Consider the following 19,154-nt stretch of genomic DNA (forward strand, 5'->3'; position numbering starts at 1 on the left):
ACAGTGCTGTTAGGGAGGGAGTTCCAGGATTTTGACCCAGTGACGATAAAGGAACGGCGATATATTTCCAAGTGCAAATGGTGTGTAATTTGGAGGATAATTTTCAAATGTCCTCAATGTTGAGGACACACAGGTGATGGTGTTCCCATGTGCCTGCTGTCCTTGTCCTTCTAGGTGGTAAAGTTCACCGGTTTTGGAGGTGCTGTCGAAGAAGCCTTGGCGAGTTGCTACAGTGCATCTTGTAGATGGTACACACACTACAGCCACGGTGCGCCAGTGGTGGAGGGAGTGAATGTTTAAAGTGGAGGATGGGATGCCAATCAAGTGGCTGCTTTGTCCTGGATGGTGTCGAGCTTCTAGAGTTGTTGGAACCCCACTCATCCAGGCAAGTGGGAGAATATTCCATCACACTTCTGACTTGTGCCTTGTAGATGGTGGAAAATATTTGGGGAGTAAGGAGGTGAGACACTTGTCACAGAATACCCAGCCTCTGATCTGCTCTTGTTGCCTCAGTATTTATATGGCTGGTCCAGTTAAGATTCTGGTCAATGGTGACCCCCAAATTTTTGATGGCGGGGGATTTAGTGCCGTTGAATCTCGCTTGCTGGAGATAGTCATTACCTGGCACTTGTGTGGCGCAAAAGTTACTTGCCATTTATCAGCCCAAGCCTGAATGTCATCTAGGTCTTGCTGCATGCAGGCATCATAGAATCATAGAAGTTTACAGCACAGAAGGAGGCCATTTCGTTTCATCGTGTCCATGCCGGCCAACAAGAAGCTATCCAGCGAAATTCCACTTTCCAGCTCTTGGTCCGTAACCCTGCAAGTTACGACACTTCAGGTGCACATCCAAATACTTTTAAAATATAGTAAGGGTTTCTGTCTCTGCCACCCTTTCAGGCAGTGAGTGCCAGACCCCAACAACACTCTGCATGAAGAAATGTCCCCTCTAAATCGTCTACAAATTACTTTAAATTTATGCCCACTGGTTGTTGACCCCTCTGCTAAGGGAAATAGGCCATTTCTATCCACTATATCTAGGCCCCTCATAATTTTCTACATCTCAATGAGGTCTCCCCTCAGCCTCCTCTGTTCCAATGAAAACAAATCCAGCCTATCTAATCTGTCTTCATAGCTAATATTCTCCACTCCCGGCAATACCCTCGAGACCACTGTGGCCCTCAATTTCTTCGCCAACAGATCCTTCCAGTCTCCAGCAGGAAACATAGCTAACATCTCGCAGTTAGCATTCCATCGCTGCATCCGGAAGATCACTGAGGCTCTACACCAGGAGAAGGTGCTACGTTTTCTTCTCTCTGATCAGAGAGAAGCAGGACGAGGGTGCATGTAGCTTTGTCAGGCAGGGTTCCCCATGGTGCTAGGCTACTCAGTTTCGATGGGGAAGAATTCAAATGGCCTCGCAGGATGACCTCAAGTCGCTCTGGACCTTTATGGCCCTGCTGTAGACTGCACCACCTCGGCATGGGCGGCAGCAGTCTGGGCTGGATGGCAGTGGTGGGAACAGGAATGCTGTCATCCTGAGAGGGGCAGCAGGGTCCTGCGCCACGGAGCCACTGCCGTTTCCCCAGGGCAGCGCCTCAGTATTCCTCGCAATCTGGTCCTCATCTGAATCGTGTGCAGCAGAACTCGTGTGCAAACTCAACCTCCAGAGAGCTGTCCCCAAGCTACCCATTCCCCTGGCCTTGTTGCAGCCCACTCGTGCCTGGTGCCTCACCCTGTGCAGATCCCGCTTCTACACTAATCTCTAAAGTACGCGCAGGTGCCATTTTCTGAACTGGTGTCCGCGAGTGACAGATGCAGTGACACTGCCTTCTTCTCCCCCCTCGCTCTCCTCCGTCGCCTTGGGGACAGGCTGTGCTGCAGCTTGGTCTTGATTATCTGAAAGCAGAAAGGCACAAGAGTCGGGTTATGATGAGGGTAGGCGGGGAAGCAAGATATGCTGCATACAGCATCAGCAGCTTGTAAGTAAGAAGACATTGTGGAATGAGGGGGAAGTGGGATGTGAGAAGAAGGATTAGAAATGAGCATACTGTTGTCCCAAAGGGCTTCAACATTGCCATGGCTTCCATGACTTCCCGTCCAATGGTATCCAGCACTCGCTCCTCCAGTTGGCTCAGGTCCTGTATTACAGCTTGCCCTCCGCCTGTCTGCTGCTGCTCCCGGCGATTATGCACCACCTTGGCCTACATGAGAAAGGAAAGTGTGTCAGTGAATGGTGAAATGTGTTTGGGTGATGTGCTCTTAGTGTCTGTAAAGTGTGAGTGTTGCAGCAGTGGTAAGGTTCTGAGAATGAAGTGAAGCTATGATTGTGAGGTCTCAGTGGTGATGGGTAGAGATTGTTGGTAGGTGAGTGCTGGGGGTGTGGTGTATTGAGCAATGTGTGAGGCCTGTGGTGCAGATGGTGGGATGTGGCATTTTGTGAAGCCTTCACTCACTTTGACCATGCGTGCAAGGTCATTAAACTTCTTGTGGCATTGTGTGGAGGACCTGGGGACCACACTGGTGACCATCACATTATCGGCTATCTTCTGCGCAGCCTTCTGGACGTATGGGCTGATGACTTCCTGCTGGCTTGTGATGGAGAACAGACCAGCTTCTCTCCATGGCCACCACCAGTGCCTCCAGAGCTGCTTCTGAGAATCTTCTTGTTTTCTTCCTGTGCTGCGGCTCAGCCATCTCTTTGGTAGCTTCCTCTTCTAGGTGAAGTTCCAGGTGGAATGACAATGAGGTGCTGCTGTATCAATGCATTTTCCTTTTAAGTACTGAATAAAGCCTTGGCCAGACATGACTGGGAATTAGACTAGACCTGATACTGGCCCAACTGTTGAGCGGTAAGCCACAATGAGAGATGGTTTTAGCACTATAATCATGTTAATGAGGATGAGCTGAGCACTAATTTTGCGTGCTACCTGGACCAATTTCATCCGGCGCAGCTTAATAGCGTTGGGCCATAACACAGCCCATTTTTAGACCATATCCAATTTCTAGGTCTATGGGCTAGAACCTACACATTTGTGTTTGTCGCCCAAAAATGGGCAATATTTCCGGTGTGGGTGGTAAAAAAGGGTTTTCAGATCGCTGGCTTCTCACCCATTCTCAAATCACCTCGTCTCCATGTTTGAAAATGGGCGTTACCGCGAGCGATATGAAATGGGCATTCGCGTAAAAATGTTTTGACCTTCTGCCGTAAAATGTCGCCGTCCTTAGCAATGGCATGGCAACGCTCGATTCCCACGATTCAGGAGGTCAAGGGTCATCATGACATGCACAGAAGAGGAAACAGAGAGGGAGCTGAGAGGGACTGAAAACATGTGTGGCTGAGATGTGTGCTTGTCTGGCTGTTGTGGGAGGCACGAGGGAAATTCACCAGCAACAAAAAGCCTACTAAGCACCAAGAACATAGTTGGCACCGAGTTTTTGTCCAACAAATAAGATATAACTTAGACGGGATGGAGGAGACCCTGGAGGTGATAGCCAGGAACACTGGTGGCAGAGGGCTGCCAGTAGTCCCAGAGCGCGGCACTGCACCCCAAGGTGCCATACCCCCATTGCCAACCACACGAGAGCCAGCAGCAACATCTTGCTTGTGGTTCAGAGAACGTTCCTACCTCAGAGCCGTCCTCCCCATATCTGTCCAAGCAGCATTTTGGCTATGGTCACCACCCCCCACCCCCACCAACGAATGAAGCATCGCCTGAGGAGCTCCTCGGCCAGGCGGCTTGGAGTCAGGAGGGGAAGGGGTAGAGGTGGGGAGGAAAAGCGGGGCGGGGGGAGGCTGAAGAGTTGGTTTGTACAGAAATACTGATGATTTCAGACTAATGTTCGGTTTAAATGTTTTTTACTTAATAAAACCTTGTAGTGCATTGGCTCAGATAGCTGCACCGTTACATGCTGGTGATTCCTTAACATCAATGGGTATAATTACACTTAACTTCAATCAACTTAAACTTTAACTGTCACCATTGATGTATGACCTGCACACCCAGCAGTGTGACAGCCTTGTAAATAACACCAACGTTCTTTCAGGCAAAGCGATCATTGATGAGCTCCTGACGTAAGGCTCTTGCAGCTATCATGCCACCACGGAACCTTTTATGCAGTTTACAGGGGGGCGAGGGCATGGCTTCAGCGTCAGTCTGATTGCCTGGCCCGATGTCAGCGTCCGCCGCCTCATCGTCCTCTTCCTCTATCTTGTGAGGTGAACTGTCAGACTCATCAGGCAATTCTTGTCCCCTCCTGATAGCCAAGTTGTGCAGCATGGAGCACACCACCACCACGAATTGAGCTACCTGCTCAGGGTGGTATTGGCGCTCACCTCCTGAGTGGTCCAGGCATCTAAAGCACTACTTCAGCACTCCAATGGTTTTCTCCACGATATTGCGAGTTGCTCTGTGGCTCTCATTGTATTGCCTCTCGGCTTCAGTGTGGGTGTCACGCAGGGGGGTTATCAGCCAGGTGATGCGCCAAGCATCCAGCATTGACCTTGTGGCTGATTATTAAACAAGTTAGATACAGTGCTCTCACACAGGATGTGAGCATTATGGATGCTGCCCGGAAATTTAGCATTCACTGCCATTATAATTTCTGGTGGTCGACAACCAGCTGGACATTCAGGGAGTGGAATCTCGTGCGGTTCCTGAAAATCTCTGCATCCTGAAAAGGTGCCCACATCACGATGATGTGCGTACAGTCTATGGCTCCCTGCACCTTGGGGAAGTTTGCAATTCTGGAGAATCCTAGAGCCCTCTCACTCTGTGCCTCCCTGGTCATAGGGAAGCTGATCAAGTCCCTCCTGCATGTGTACAGGGCTTCAGTGACCTGTCTGATTCAGCGATGTGTGGCATGCTGAGAAAGTCCTCAAATGTCGCCAGCTGTGGCCTGAAAAGAACCCGAGGCGTAGAACGACAGTGCCGCGGTGACTTTGACCTCGACGGACAGTGCAGTACTGATGGTGCTGGCAGGCTGCAGATCTGCCCTTATCAGCTGGCATACCTCAGTGATAACCTCTTTGTGGAAGCGCAGTCTCCGAAGGCAGATGATGTTGGGCAAGTCGAGGTAAGAATGCTTCTCCTTGTACTTGCGGTGGGTGTAATGTCTGGTCCTCCTCATCAGTCTGTCACGCCTTACATTGGGCACATAATGGTGTAGAGCGTACCTTCGGCGATCTCGAGTCTGCTGCATGTAATTGGTCACCAAGAGAGGGTGAAAAAGGACAGGCCCCATTGCAGTAGCTCTCTGTTTTCCACCGATTGTTCACAAACAAGGAATATCCTGACAAAGACACCTATTCAATTTCAATCAGTCACAGTATGGTCAAGATATTTGTCGAGATGTTCACATCAACTCCAACGACCTGCAGAGTACATCTGAACTCCGCCGAGGCTGAAGCACAGCAACCATTTGAATGAAGCGACCTGCGATTTAAAAAATGGCAGCCACACCGCTGGCTTTAGTTCAGAACAGTTCCACTTTTCCCGGGCAGTTTTTTGGGCGAGCGATATTGTGGCCGATATGTGTGCGGAGTGGTGAAAGTGACGGTGGGCGATCGCCTGGGCGTTAGTTTCGCCAAATGTGCTCTTTGCAACCAAAAAAATGGGCGGGCGGTATTATTGAATCTCGGGTTAACTCCGTGCGGGAACTAATGCTGGGTGATATTATGGGCATTGATTTTGCCCATTCTGATGATTCCACTCCAGAAAAGTGGGCGGGCGGTAATATGTTTTCCCAGCATTACATACACGGGGAAAGTAACGCTCGGCGATAAGTTTCCTAAAAATGGCCGTCAGTTTCCATTTTGTGCCAAAATGGGTGATATATGGGCGTTATACCTCATTTCAGCGGTAAAATGGGCGTTAGGTGGACGTTAAGCATGCAAAAAAAGTGAGGTTCTAACCCGGAGTGTATTAAATATATGTTCCTTTACCAAGTAAAAGCACTCAATAGAATCTTCGGCCCTGATCTTTACTGGGGCGGGATTTCCAATCTGGAGGGAGGAGTTCTGGGCCTCTCGAATGCTGTGGAGTTTTAACTCCACAGCATACGTGGGTTTTTTTTCAACAAGATCCCTGCCCAGAAGCCAACCAGATAGTCGTGGGGGTGGGCAGAGCGGGAAGCTCGGGGCAGCAGCGGCTAAGATTATTTTTATGAGGCACAAATGAGCCTTCACTTCTTGGCCGACGGGTTCTGCTGAGTGGAGCATCTACGGCTGAGGCTGTGCACACTAGGCCATTAAAATGGCTCTGGGATCTTTGCTGCGTAATAGCACCCTGATTTAAATGTATTCATGAGGCTCCCACTTCAGTAAGATGGACACCTCAGCCGCTTATTAAACCAGCGGTGTGAAGGTGGTGGTGGGATGGAAAACCAGCACTGGTTAAAATCCCCTATAAGTTGTTTTATTACTTACTTCAGGTCACTCGGAATTTAAACTTTTTGGTTCTCCGCCCATCATTTAGTGTTCTTTTAGAAGCATACTGTTATAGACCAGTTAATTCCCACATTTGATCTCTAGCCTGTGCTGAATTAGCTGAGCTGAGTCAGGAGCAACTTTTGGGTGCTACAATTAGCCTCGATAACCCTAGAATTAGTGAGAGGTAAAATCATTGTGCATTCCAATTCTTAATCGCTGTCATAATGAGCCCTGTGTTGAGTGAGTGAGGGTAGTGTAGATATCTAACCAGCTATGATTCCATTCCATGCTTGAATAGTCTGCCAATTCTCTGGCAAGGTTTATAAATGATACATAACTTCTTGGGTGAGGTCTATAATTCATGAGTGACTTTTACCAATTTTTCCAAAGCATTTAAAGTAACTGCTGGTTAAACCAGAACAGAGCCTGCTGCAACTATAATCAGCAATGGTGGAATGTCCTCTGTTATTGCCCTCCATTATAGAGGTATTTGCAGGCAGCATGGCAACATGCTTTGTAAAACAAGTGAGCTCTGGACCATGTAGCAGCCATCTTCACTAAACCTCAGGCTGCCCCCACACACTTCTCAGTCTTTATCTGTTCTTGTCATAAATTATTCTACAAAGGCACTGACTAACAGTGTTTACATTAGTGAAGTGTGGATCAGATTGGAATTTAAAGCAATGACATTCAATTTTTCAATAAATTAACCCACAACAGGAACTTGTCTTCTGTTTTTCAAACACATTTTTCATAAATAGTAACTTTCGGAGGTGAAGTTTGAAGTTTTTATTGTGCTAAAAGCCCTTTGAATTTGAACAGCACAAAACAAACTTCCTTCAGTTTTCTTATTTATTCGCATACCTGTGAACTGGGTGATTGGCGGGAGACAGAAACTGGAAACTGTTGAGCTTAGTGGTATTGAGCTTTAATTACCATTTCAAAGTCACAGCTGAGAATAATGTAGTTACTGAAACTAAGGGGAGTAGATTTGACTTTGTGCAATTGTGTAAAACAGGCAATGGAGAATTGTCAGCCTGCTTTACATCTCTCCTGACTTTTATTTCCATTGACTTCATGACCAAAATATAAAACAGGCTATCGATTTCCTATCACCCATTTTACACTATTGCATAAAGTCAAAATCTCCCCAAGACTGTAGTGAAGTGTCTCTGGCTATTGCTCATCATTTCCTTATTGCTACTACATTGTTCCTTTTTGAAAGACTAACTAGGGATAGTACAGCTCCAGAGACAATACAGGTACAGACCCGATTGCTTATAGCAACCACGCTGGTGTTAACACGATTTGACCGCTATAAACAGTGGACGGTAAAAGTGCAAACTTTTAAAATAAAAACAATGTCCATAGCTAGTTTGGCTTCCAGATCCATCTTGTTCATGGAGGAGGGACACTATACTTTGGAAGGCAAGGAGATGGCTGGTAAATATGTGTAATCCTGCTATTTCACCACACTCCGGATGCAACAGTGGCACTGCAGTACTGAGGCACTCAGCTCTCAGGTGAATAATTAACCGCACTTAATCGCACTTTAACATGGTGCGAAAAGTTTATTGTATTGTCCTATATAGCCAATCAGGTTAATGTGTTAGAAGCGGCGCCTCTGTAATTGACTTCAGTGGAAATAACAAATAGTTAGTGCCATTTGCAGGTAATAAGTGTGGACAGTGTAAGTAGTAAGGATTGAAATTGTGTGAAGTCAGTAACTCATTGTTAGGACTGCACCCACCGTCTCCAAGGACCAGGTGGTAAAATTGATAGTATTATTGCTAATCTCCTCCTAAAGCTGATCGTACATAGTAGAAGTATCTCATTAATCTACAAGGGCACTGCATGTTATCAGGATATATGGGGATAGATTGCATAATTTAATTTAAAAATGCTCTCAGGAAATGTCTTCTTGCCATTGCTAATATATAGCCAGAATTGCCATTGTTTTAAGCTTCATTTGCAAATATACAGTATATTGTTGCCCAGCAAAATGGTGTCGTGATTCATTGCCTATCTTCAAACACTGACTCAGACCAAAATCCTTGGCCCTAGAGTCATCCCTTTAAAAAGGCAGCAGTTTTGCCAATAAATACTTGGCTCGTCGGTCATGTGCAAGTGTTTGTTTTACTTATAATGAGTATTACTTTAAAATATTGGTATCCCTCCCATTTTATTCTGTGAAGAATGGATCAAATGGTTCAGCCAAGTGTATCCTTTAGCAGCACATTAGGTCTGGCATATTGGTTGGTGTCAGTGGGATTGGGGGCCTTAGAGACTGATCATTTTCATGGCCAGGTCTCATTTTAATATTCATGGCCAGCTGTCTGTTCGTTTGGAGGCTCAGACAGACAACGTACCAAAGGGGAACGGAATGCAGGAAATCTGGCAGCCCTTCCGGGTGCCAAGCCCACATTTTCTGATTTTGGGGGAGAGGTGATCCTAGCAAAGGAGTCGGACATCGAGCGAGTCGATTTTGTAGGGTCAGGAGGAGCGGTGAGGCTTTTTCTAGCCCTCCAAAAATTGCTTAAAAACCCAGATTCCCTATTTTTGGAGCAGCATGTTCAGACCCTTTAAGGACTGCTGGTTAGGCTGCTTTGCATCAAGCAGGAGACTTAGCTACCTATCTGAAGGCCCCAATCAAAATGGCAGCAGGCCAAACGATGACAGGAATGAGGCAGTGAGCCTGGGTTCTGATTCTGAGCGTGCTAAAACTCCGTTCCAGCCAAAAACAGGGATGAAAATCAAGACCATACATTCTGATATCTCTAACAATTTGTTACCCAAATTTCCTTTCTTATTTTAGTTTCTTTTTTTATTTTATTTTTTATTCAGCGTAAATGTGGAACGGAGGAAAAGTTATTTAATTTTTTTTTAAATGGAAGTGGAATAAAAGAATCATAGAATCTTATCGCACAGAAGAAGGCCATTCGGCCCATTGTGCTGTGTTGGCTCTTTGAAAGAGCTGCTCAATTTAGTCCCACACCCCAGCTCTCTCCCCATAACCCTTCAAATGAGTCCTCTTCAAGTACATGTCCAAATTGCCTATTGAAAGTTCCGATGGAATCTTATTCCACCAGCCTTTCAGGTAGTGCGTTCCAGATTTTAACAACCAATTGTGTGAAGAAATATCTCCTTATTTTCCCTCTAGTTCTTTTGCCAATTATTTTAAATCTATAACCTCTGGTTACTGACCCATTTACCAGAGGAAATAGTTTCTCCCTGCTTGCTCTATCGAAACCCCTCATAATTTTAAATACCTCTTACCTTACCTTTCTCTGTTCCATGGAGAACAATTGCAGCTTCTCCAATCTCTCCACATTCTGATAAAACTCCTCTGTGCCCTCTCCGGGGCCTTGGCATCCTTGCGTGGTTCCCAGAATTGTACACAATACTCCAGCGGAGGCCTAACCAGTCATTTGTAAAGATTTAACATGACTTCCTTCATTTTGTATTCAGTGCACCTTACAAAGCCAAGTATCCCATACACTTTATAACTGCCTTATCAACTTGCTCTGCCACCTTCAAGGATTTGTGAATATTGTTTTTGTGTTTTAATATCTTTGTCCCTGCAAAGCTTTATTTCATTTAAGGGTCTGAAATGTCCATGGGGGATAGAAATGCATCCTCAGTATGTACTTGAATTAACTTCGGAGAGACCAGTTCAATTATTTTATTGACTGTAAAATATGCCATTGGCCCCAGTCTCCATGTGGTCAGAGGAGCTGTGACACTATTAGAAGATAAAAAGGCTATTGCTGCTTTCTGTTTTTAAAAATAGGAAAGTGAAGGTCCAGCACATGTCAATGGCATAACATTTGCATTAACCCACTCACAGTTCCAAAGTAAATCATGTGACTTTTTGTATCTTTCTCTCAGGCTACAGGCTTTTCACAGTCACCTACCAACCCTTGCCCACCTCTGGCATATGCACCCTGTGCACCATATGTTAATTATGGACATCCATACGGGATCCCTATCCACTATCCAGGCCAAGCATTGCTGACAACACAGACAGAAAATAGAGGTTACCAGCATCCCATGGTGAGTACTAGTCGGTTTGGTTTGAAATCCTAAAAATATACAAAGGGAAAGTCATGTGTAAGGGAAGCACAGTACTTTTTCTTCAAAGTAGTCCTTCCCATGTCTGTCTAAATAGTCCTTTCTGTAAGAAAAGTTGTAAGTTCCCACTTCAATGGAGAACTTCCTTGCCAGATCTCTTTCCTCCTCCATGCTGCCCTGGTAACATCACTGAAGAGCGGATCTGCTTGTGTCTGTGACTGGGCCTCATCTGATTTTAATGGCGAACCAGCCTGTGGACTGATGCAGAACACCCCAACCTCAGGAAAATACATTACATACTGCAGTAACTTGGTTTTATGTAAACAAAGGTGAGTATTTTGAACAAAATGTCTTCCTCTCTCTCTGCCCACACACAAACTATCTTTCCTGATGTATAATTGATAAAGTATAATTGCAGTTGCTGAAAATTAAACAACTTTTTATTTGTGAGTGTGAATGGATTGAATTTATTTCCTCTGTCCCGCTGTCCTGGTGAAAAATGGTAGCCGCCACTCTAGCTCCCTTCTCTGCCACGTGACTTGGCGGCCGTCATTTGGTGAAGGTCTTAGCACAGCCGATAGCAATGCTGGCTCTGGGCACTAAAATGAAGAGAGGGTGATGTCAGGCGGCGTGCAATACCAACTTAATGACACCTCAGCAAATTTCAACTTTAGCGCTGGGCCCTAAGCTCGCCTTGAAAACCCAGCATTCAACAGACTGACAAACGCTGTCAGCACCTCTTAAAGGGACACACACATCTTTCAGATAAGTTTGCATTTAAGCTTTTGGACTGGATTTTTATTTTATTGAAGTAGGGGCTTGGTGCAATTCAAGTTTTTTTTAAGAGTGCAGGGAGTGCTGCTGGATGCTTGCAAGGCCTCGGATGGTAAAGGAAGGCCTCTGAGAAGACAGAAAATGCTGGAAATACTCAGCAGCTCAGGCAGCATCCATGGAGAGAGAAACAGATTTCACATCTCCGGTCGAAATGCTGCCTGATTGCTGAGTATTTCCAGCATTTTATGCTTTTATTTCAGATTTACAGCATCCACTCGCAGAGAGAAGAGGAGGAGGATGAAACCCAGATATCCCCTTTCTGGTTGGGCTATCCGGGATGGAATTATTCGCCTGCTGTACCAGTCACCACAACCCCAATACCCCTTTCAGCATTTGTCCCACACCTGTTACTGACCATGACAGCGTCCTCTTGATCACAATGCTGAAATAAAAGCTATCACGATGCAAACTTTCCAATCCAACTTTATACATCTGTCCATCCACTATGACATCAAGAAATCAAATCATCACCCCTATACATTCTTTTAGTGACTGCCTTGTGTGTGCCTTTGCCTATCCTACTGACATTACACAGTGCTATCCCCAGTGCCTAAAGCATGGCTGGTGGAAGGCTGCTGACTTACTGTGGGGGACACTGCAAATGACCTTGCTGGTAGAACTTGAGGAGCTGGTGGCTGGGAATATGAAATTGAGTGATAGTGTTGTTTCTTCTTCTCCACGCTCCTCTTCCTCTTCTTAGCCAACCACTGGCTAGGCAGGCTGCATTTCTTGGGTGTGTGAAATGAGGAAGGCATGGGCAGGAGTGTGGTGAGGGGAGGGCGGGAAAGCAAGAGGTGTATGCGAGAAAGAGGATAACGTATGAGGATACCGGCATCTTGTATCCTTTCAACCCTGCTACTAACCAAGGGCTCAGCCATGTCCCTGCCAAGAATGGCCAGCACCGTCTCTTCCAAGAGGGTGAGGTGAAACTAGGAATGGGAGATGTGCCTCATGATTGGTACAGATAGTTGGTAGGCGAGTGATTGGGGTGGGAGGTCGTGCATTGAACAGTGTGTGAGGCTAGTGGTGCAGTTGGTGGGAGATGGCTTTTGAAGATGCATTCACTGACTTGACCATTTCTTTGGGCTCTGGAGCCAGTGACTGCCTCGGTGATGTGGTCCCATATCCTTCTTTCTGGAGGACCTCCTGGCCCCTGTGGATAGAGGACCTCTCTTGCAGTGTTGACCCTCTACACAAAGCTGGAGTGTTGCATGCGAGACCCTGGGTGCCTGGCTTGATGAGCCATTTATGTTAGTGCTGAAGCACAGTCCCCATTTTTTATGTGCAGAAGAGAATTCAGCTTTAAGAGCTGAAGACTCCCATTTGGGAATTCTTTTTAATGTTTATTTTTTTCAGAAGGCAGTTCAGCTGTATGGTCTTAAAAACTGTCTATTTTTACATGGTTTAATTTTTTTTCATTTCAGAAGGCAGTTTTCCTTTATGAAATCAAACTGCTTTCTGAAATGACAGCCGTGCTTTCAGAGAAGGCTGTTCTAGCTGCAATGACACCACAGCCACGCTACGTTGGGCCCTCCTGCTGGAATGAAAGCCACCAGGATGGTGTTGCACTGTGAGTTTAGCTCTGGACTACTGTTAATTAGACCCCTGCGCCAATTTTTCTTCCTACCAGCTCCACCATTTTCGGCGGCCGTTAACACCGCCCGCAGTGGAACCAGCAGCTTTTGTGGCATTCTCGAATTTCTAGGCCTCAACTTTTACCTCTCTGCATTAACCTTACAAACTGAATTTGCAATCTCAGCCAGGATGGGATTTGCACCATATAAAAATAACTTGCATTTATATAGCACATTTGAGATAAATGACCAATTAAGCTGTTTTGGTGATGTTGGTTGCGGGATAAGTGTTGGTAAAGATACGCAGAGAATTTCCCTGCTCTTTTTTGAGTGGTGTCATGAGCGGGCAGACTAGACCTCGGTTTAACGTCTCTCCGACAATACAGCACTCCCTCACAGCAGTATCAGCAGAGATTATGTGCTCAAGTCCTGGAGTGATGCCGTGAGCCCTCAACCTTTGACTCAGGGACGAGACTGCTACCACTGAGCAAAGTCTGACACCTGCACATATGTGTGGGTCTGCACCATTTTCATATTCATTTCAATTGTCAAACCAGATCTACATTGTCAGGGAACATTTGAACTACAAGCAAGTTACCAATGATAGTCTCTAATTGGATAGCTCTTCAAAGAGCACGATGGGCCAAATGGCTTCCTTCTGAGCTGTATATTCTGTTGTAGATTCTATAATTCTATATCTGTTTGCCACCTAACCATAGGTGACTTTGAATTTTAAATTCTACGATAGTTCTGTACTTTCAGAAGAATGCTCGAGGATCAGGATGTTACAGGGTCGTAAAGTTTTTCTTTAATCCTGCTGCTTATCACACTCTCCTTTCTGCCATTACTCTGCTCTGAGTTCAAAGTAGATTTTGAATTTATCTTTTGTACCAAGTACACTTTTTCAAAGGAGAAGTTTTTGTAATTTCTGTATAATCCAACAAGGTTATGTTTCATATTTGTGGACGAGATGGATTTAAACATTTTTCTTTAAATCACTGCATAACCTACCATTAATATCTGAGCTATCCGTCTGGTATTTGTACTAAAGAATGCAAAACTCTAGTCATTTCCATCATCCATCCAATAGATTTACAGTAATCTTGTTTAATTTTAATATACATATCATTATTCTGTAATTTCCAGCCAAAGTGTCCGTGGTATATGCCATACTCCAACCACCTGTCACCAGATCACCAAAGTGATCAGAAATGCAGGACAAAGGGTAAGAAATGGACCAGTCCAGTACTAATGTATTTTAAATAAACTTCTTGCTATTCTTGGGATTAAGGTGTAAATTCAATTCCACATATTAATCAAACTTGTCCTTTTGGCTCAGTACTTTGTATAATATGTGGAAAATTTTCATTCTTGAAATTTCTGTTTATAACTTGGCAACTGATGGCCATTGTCTTATTATGTCTGTATATATCTATGTTTAAAACTTACTGTAAGATCTGCATTCAAATGTGAACAAACTAAGTTTGAAAATTGTATTAAATTCATCCTAAACTTTGTTTTCCATATTTAATTTCAGATATTACCTCAACAAAAAGACATCCGAAATAGCAAATTGCTATGAATATTTATCAATGCCTTCAAACACTAGGTCTTTTCTAACCATCGCCTTGATGCAGCTGTCACTGGAATATTTTAATGTATGTTGTTTGTTTCCCTGTCTAAGAGAAACCATAATAACACATATTAAAGAATGGCTCAAAAGTTTGCCTTCTCGACTGTCGACAATAACAACAACATTTATATAGCTCCTTTAATGGAGTAAAACATCCTATGGCGCTTGACAGGAGCACTATCAAACAGAATTTGACACCAAGTCACATAAGGACATATTAGGGCAGGTGACCAAAAGCTTGGTAATGGCCACCAGTGATGGGGTGATAGATTACATATTAGAAAATACTGAAACTTGACCAGTGCAATTTTCTTTTTGTTGATTTGGCTTAGTTTGTAGCACTTGTGTCTCTGTCTTCAAAGTTTGTTCATTTGAGTTGGCAGCCTTGTACAGGTGCAATGTTCCGAATCCGGAACTCCGGAAACCGTAATTGTCCAAAATCCGGACATTTTGCGCATAGCTGATGGACTCATCCAGAATTATTGTCCGAAAACCGGACATTTTTTAGGCAAAACCCAAAATCCGCAATGGATTCAGTCGAGGATTCCAGATTTCAGATAAGAAAATCAAGTCTGAAATCCGGAATCCTCGACTAAATCCGTGGCAGATTTTAGGTTTTGCCGGATTTCGGACCTCGCCGCTCAAAACCCGGCACAGATTTGGTCGAGGATTATGGATTTCAGACTATGGATTTTCTTGTCTGAAATCCAGAAAAAAAAACCTGGAAGGTATTCGGTCCCGAGTATTCCAGATTTCGGACGTTGTACCTGTATTCAGCTGCTGAGGCCCTAAGCCCTGGAATTCCCTCTCTAAACCTCTCTACTTCTCTCTTTCCTCCTTTAAGACCCTCCATAAAACCTACCTCTTGACCAAGCTTTTGATCACTTACGCTAATGTCTCCTTCTTTGGCTCAGTGTCAATTCTTGTCTGATTATGCTCCTGTGAAGCGCCTTGGGATGTTTTACTATGTTAACAGTGCCATTTAAATGCAAGTTGTTCTGCTCCATTCTAGGGCTGCAGCACATAATCAAGGCAGACTGCTCAGTACAATACTGAGGGAGTGCTGCATTGTTGTCGGTGACATTCTTTGGAGGAGGCATTAGACTGAGGCCCTGACTGCCTGTTCTGGTGGTTAAAGACCCCCATGTCATTTTTGAAAGATCTTTCCAGTGTGTTGGCCAATATTCCTCCCTCAACCAACACCAGCAACAACAAAGTAACTAACCATTCATCTCACTGCTGTTTGGAGGACTTGACTATGTATAAGATTGCTGTCACGTTTGCCCACAATAATTGTTGTACAATGTAACTTCATTCTGTGTAAAGATGCATTGGGACCTTTTGAGGGGCATGAGAATGTGCTTATATAAATACAAGTTTTTCTTGTTCAGAAGCTAATTTGTTATTTGTGCTAAAATGCATGTCTCCGATGTTAACTACATACTTTATGTGAGCAGCCAGTCTTGCTGGGACATTAAAAAAATAAGTTGGCCATATTGAGATGAATTTGTATGAGATAAAACTGTTCTGTTGAAACATTTCTCAGTTTCCACTGCTATAGAATAATCACTCAATCAGTCACAGAGGTCAGAAGCCCTTCAAAACTAGTGAGTGGTTCCACGTCTTGTTATTCTTTGGCCCTCCATTATTTTGTGTAGTATTAAATTTGGGGTAAAATTTACTTGCAGAAACAATTCTTGCTCATCACTAAAGATGATTTCCCATCTGAGCTGTGTAACTGTCTGGGCAAGGAAGCCATAAAAGAGATCTGACTTGGATGGTATAAAATTAAAGGGAAATTTGCACATTCTGGTTGAATTTGATATCTGGATAGGGATTTTGCTCAGGTGGTTATGTATTTCGAAATTTTAATCCACATTAATTCTATGATATAATTTTGAACTTCCATTTTCAGTTTAAAAAAAATATATATATCCAAGGAAAGCTTTCTCTTACATTTCCAAATACGTCAACATGGAAAGTTACTTCAGTGTTTACTGTGGACCTGAACAGCATTTTTTATTCAGGCAGCCACTTGTTGCATGAAAACATTTCTCATTTCCACTGCTATAGAATAACCATTGTTATAGTAATATTTTTGAACCAATCGATTGTCACCCTGATAAAATGCATGTGTATATTTTGAACGTTGAATGCTTTGTAACATATTGTGACTGTTTAATATCATACAATTTTTTTAATTAATGGGAAAGAGATTTAACCTGACAATTTGCGTGTTTATTTGGAAAAGAGTTGTTGCATCTTTAGAGTATGCATGTTTAACAGATCTGTAAGTGGCTTTGCCCTGGTGGTTTCAAATCACACTTCTTACAACAGTTCTAGACACCGGAATTATAGTCGTGAACAGTAATATACAGTCTCAACCATCACAATGCTTTTATTCAAGTTAAAGCACACACCTGCACCCAGTAAAAACACACCCTGGTAGTGTAATACAAACAAACAGTACAACAGTCTGGTCCATCTAAACAGGCCCCTAACGCGAACTACCCACGTCTAAAACAACCCTGCTAAGATTCGAAAGTACCACCGAAATCTGTCCAACAGAACGTGCGTACGCTTATGATCGTTGCAAAAACTTCCCCACTAAAACCCCTAAGGCTTGATTGGGACACACAACATCCTTTCACACTATGTGGTGGTCTTAAAGATGTGTGGGCTGGGATAAATGCTCACCAATTACCCCTCTGGCTTACTCACTGCTTCTCCCGATGAGGCATACCTTCTGGTTCTGTACCAAACTGGTATTCAAATCCAGTCTCAAGGTCAGCTTCCCAGTCGAAGTAGCAAGGCTCTCTTTGCCTTAGATGGTGGTATCTTCTCTCCGCCCCAGATGGAGTGCTTAGTCCTTGTGCGTTGAACAACGCAAGCAGGCGTAGAAGAGGGGAGAGAGATGGCAGCAACTGCCGTCTCGTATACTTGCAAAAAGCTTCTTCTCGTGCCAAAAGTTCGACTATTCTTCCCCCGAGGCTGTGTAACTGAAAGAGCAAAATCAAGTCTTTGGCCTGTTCCTTTGTCAACTGAGCTCTACCTTGATGTATGGCTCCGATGAGTCTGCAGTCGAATAGCTTTCTTTGTCTTTCAATGGCCACTTTACTTAATGTCTCACTGATTGCAAGACAAAGGGGCCTGTCCATCAACCATTCCTGCCATTGATTCCTTGTCCACCTGATGTGTATTCCTGTGGGGGCATATATGGACCTGTCCCAAGTCAGTGCTGTCTGCTCTCTGCAGTGACAGAAAATGTGTCCAAGCAATGTCCAAAAATCCAAAAGTTTATACCGATGATTTCGCCGAATTCATATAGAACGCACTCACATATTTCTCCAGGTTCAGCTATATTCATTGACATCTAGTAAAGTAATGTCATCAAGAGTTTGAAAAGCAACTGCATCAGAACACAAATGCAGTGTGGTACTTTTGTCTTACAATTGTGGTCTTGTGTTGGTAATCATAGAATAGTACAGCACAGAAGGAGCCCATTTGGCCCATCGAGTCTGCACCAGCTCTTTCAAAGAGCAATCCAGTTAATCCCACTCCCCCACTCTTTCCCCATAATCCCTGAAATTATTCCTCCTTCAAGTATTTATCTAATTCCCTTTGAAGGCTACTATTGATGTGTTCATTTGAAATTCCTCTGTATACGATTTTAATGAAAGCTTTAAAACTCAGTATAAAATAAATGAGTTAATATCTTCATTGTAATAATGGAAAAGTTTTTCAAGAAAAACACTTTTGACCACAAGGCCATAAAGCAGCGGTCGGCACGCAAGGTCCTGGACGCCCTACAAAAGAAGGCGATGATGGATCCTGTCGGACAGTTCCCCGAGCAGACAGTCAAACTCATTTGGCAGAATGTCTCATCGGCAGAACTTTCACACAAGCACCAAGACGTAGCTTGGTTGGCGGTGAGACGGGCCCTACCCGTCAGATCCTTCATGCACAGCTGCACAACCGGAGTTTCATAGACACGGCACTCTGCCCCCGAGTTGGCTGTGGTGCGGACGAGACTGTCATCCATCTCCTTTGGGACTGCCCCTTTGCAAGGCAGGTCTGGAAGGAGATGCAGTGGTTGCTGTCGAGGTTGATCCCAAGCAGCTCTATAACACAGGACTCTGTGCTCTACGGACTGTTCCCAGGGACACACGCCGAGACAGACATCATCTGCTGCTGGAGGGCCATCAACTCGGTGAAAGATGCACTTTGTCTTGCTGAAATTTGATGGTCTTCCAGAGCAAGGAGGTGTCCATGTCTGCGTGTTGCAGACTGGCGCAATCCAAGATCCAGGAGTACGTGCTGAGGGCCGCACTAAAAATTGCTGCAGTCGACGCAAAGATACGGTGGGGAAGAGCCACAGTTTAAGGCCCTTCCGCCACGGTAAATCCTCGGGCTGGAATCAGTATAAAACTCCCCTCGGGCTGTACTTGTAAACCTTTGTATACATAGAGCACCATGATCTGAAAACACCTATGCAGTGCGATGTATAATGCAAGTTCAGCAACTGTTTAGTAATGTATGTTGTAAAGAAATGTAACTGTACCCTCGCTTTAGCGATACGCTCCTTCCAGTTTTTGACGCACGCCCCGTCCGC

The 19,154-nt window shown here is 44.5% G+C and overlaps 1 protein-coding gene across 3 annotated transcripts in view; it reads left to right on the plus strand.

The window, feature by feature from the left end:
- LOC139233526 (TNFAIP3-interacting protein 1-like) overlaps positions 1 to 18,131 on the plus strand; it is a 51,518-nt gene extending 33,387 nt beyond the window's left edge. For all 3 annotated transcript variants that reach the window (XM_070863936.1, XM_070863929.1, XM_070863945.1), the window contains exons 9-11: positions 10,319 to 10,483; positions 14,056 to 14,134; positions 14,447 to 18,131. In XM_070863936.1, coding sequence (XP_070720037.1) covers positions 10,319 to 10,483; positions 14,056 to 14,134; positions 14,447 to 14,478 — 276 coding nt within the window. In that variant the 3' untranslated portion in view covers positions 14,479 to 18,131. The remainder of the gene's footprint in view (positions 1 to 10,318; positions 10,484 to 14,055; positions 14,135 to 14,446) is intronic.
- The last annotated feature ends 1,023 nt before the right edge of the window (positions 18,132 to 19,154 follow it).

Source organism: Pristiophorus japonicus, chromosome 2, assembly GCF_044704955.1.
Source record: "Pristiophorus japonicus isolate sPriJap1 chromosome 2, sPriJap1.hap1, whole genome shotgun sequence".
NCBI classification, from domain to species: domain Eukaryota; kingdom Metazoa; phylum Chordata; class Chondrichthyes; family Pristiophoridae; genus Pristiophorus; species Pristiophorus japonicus.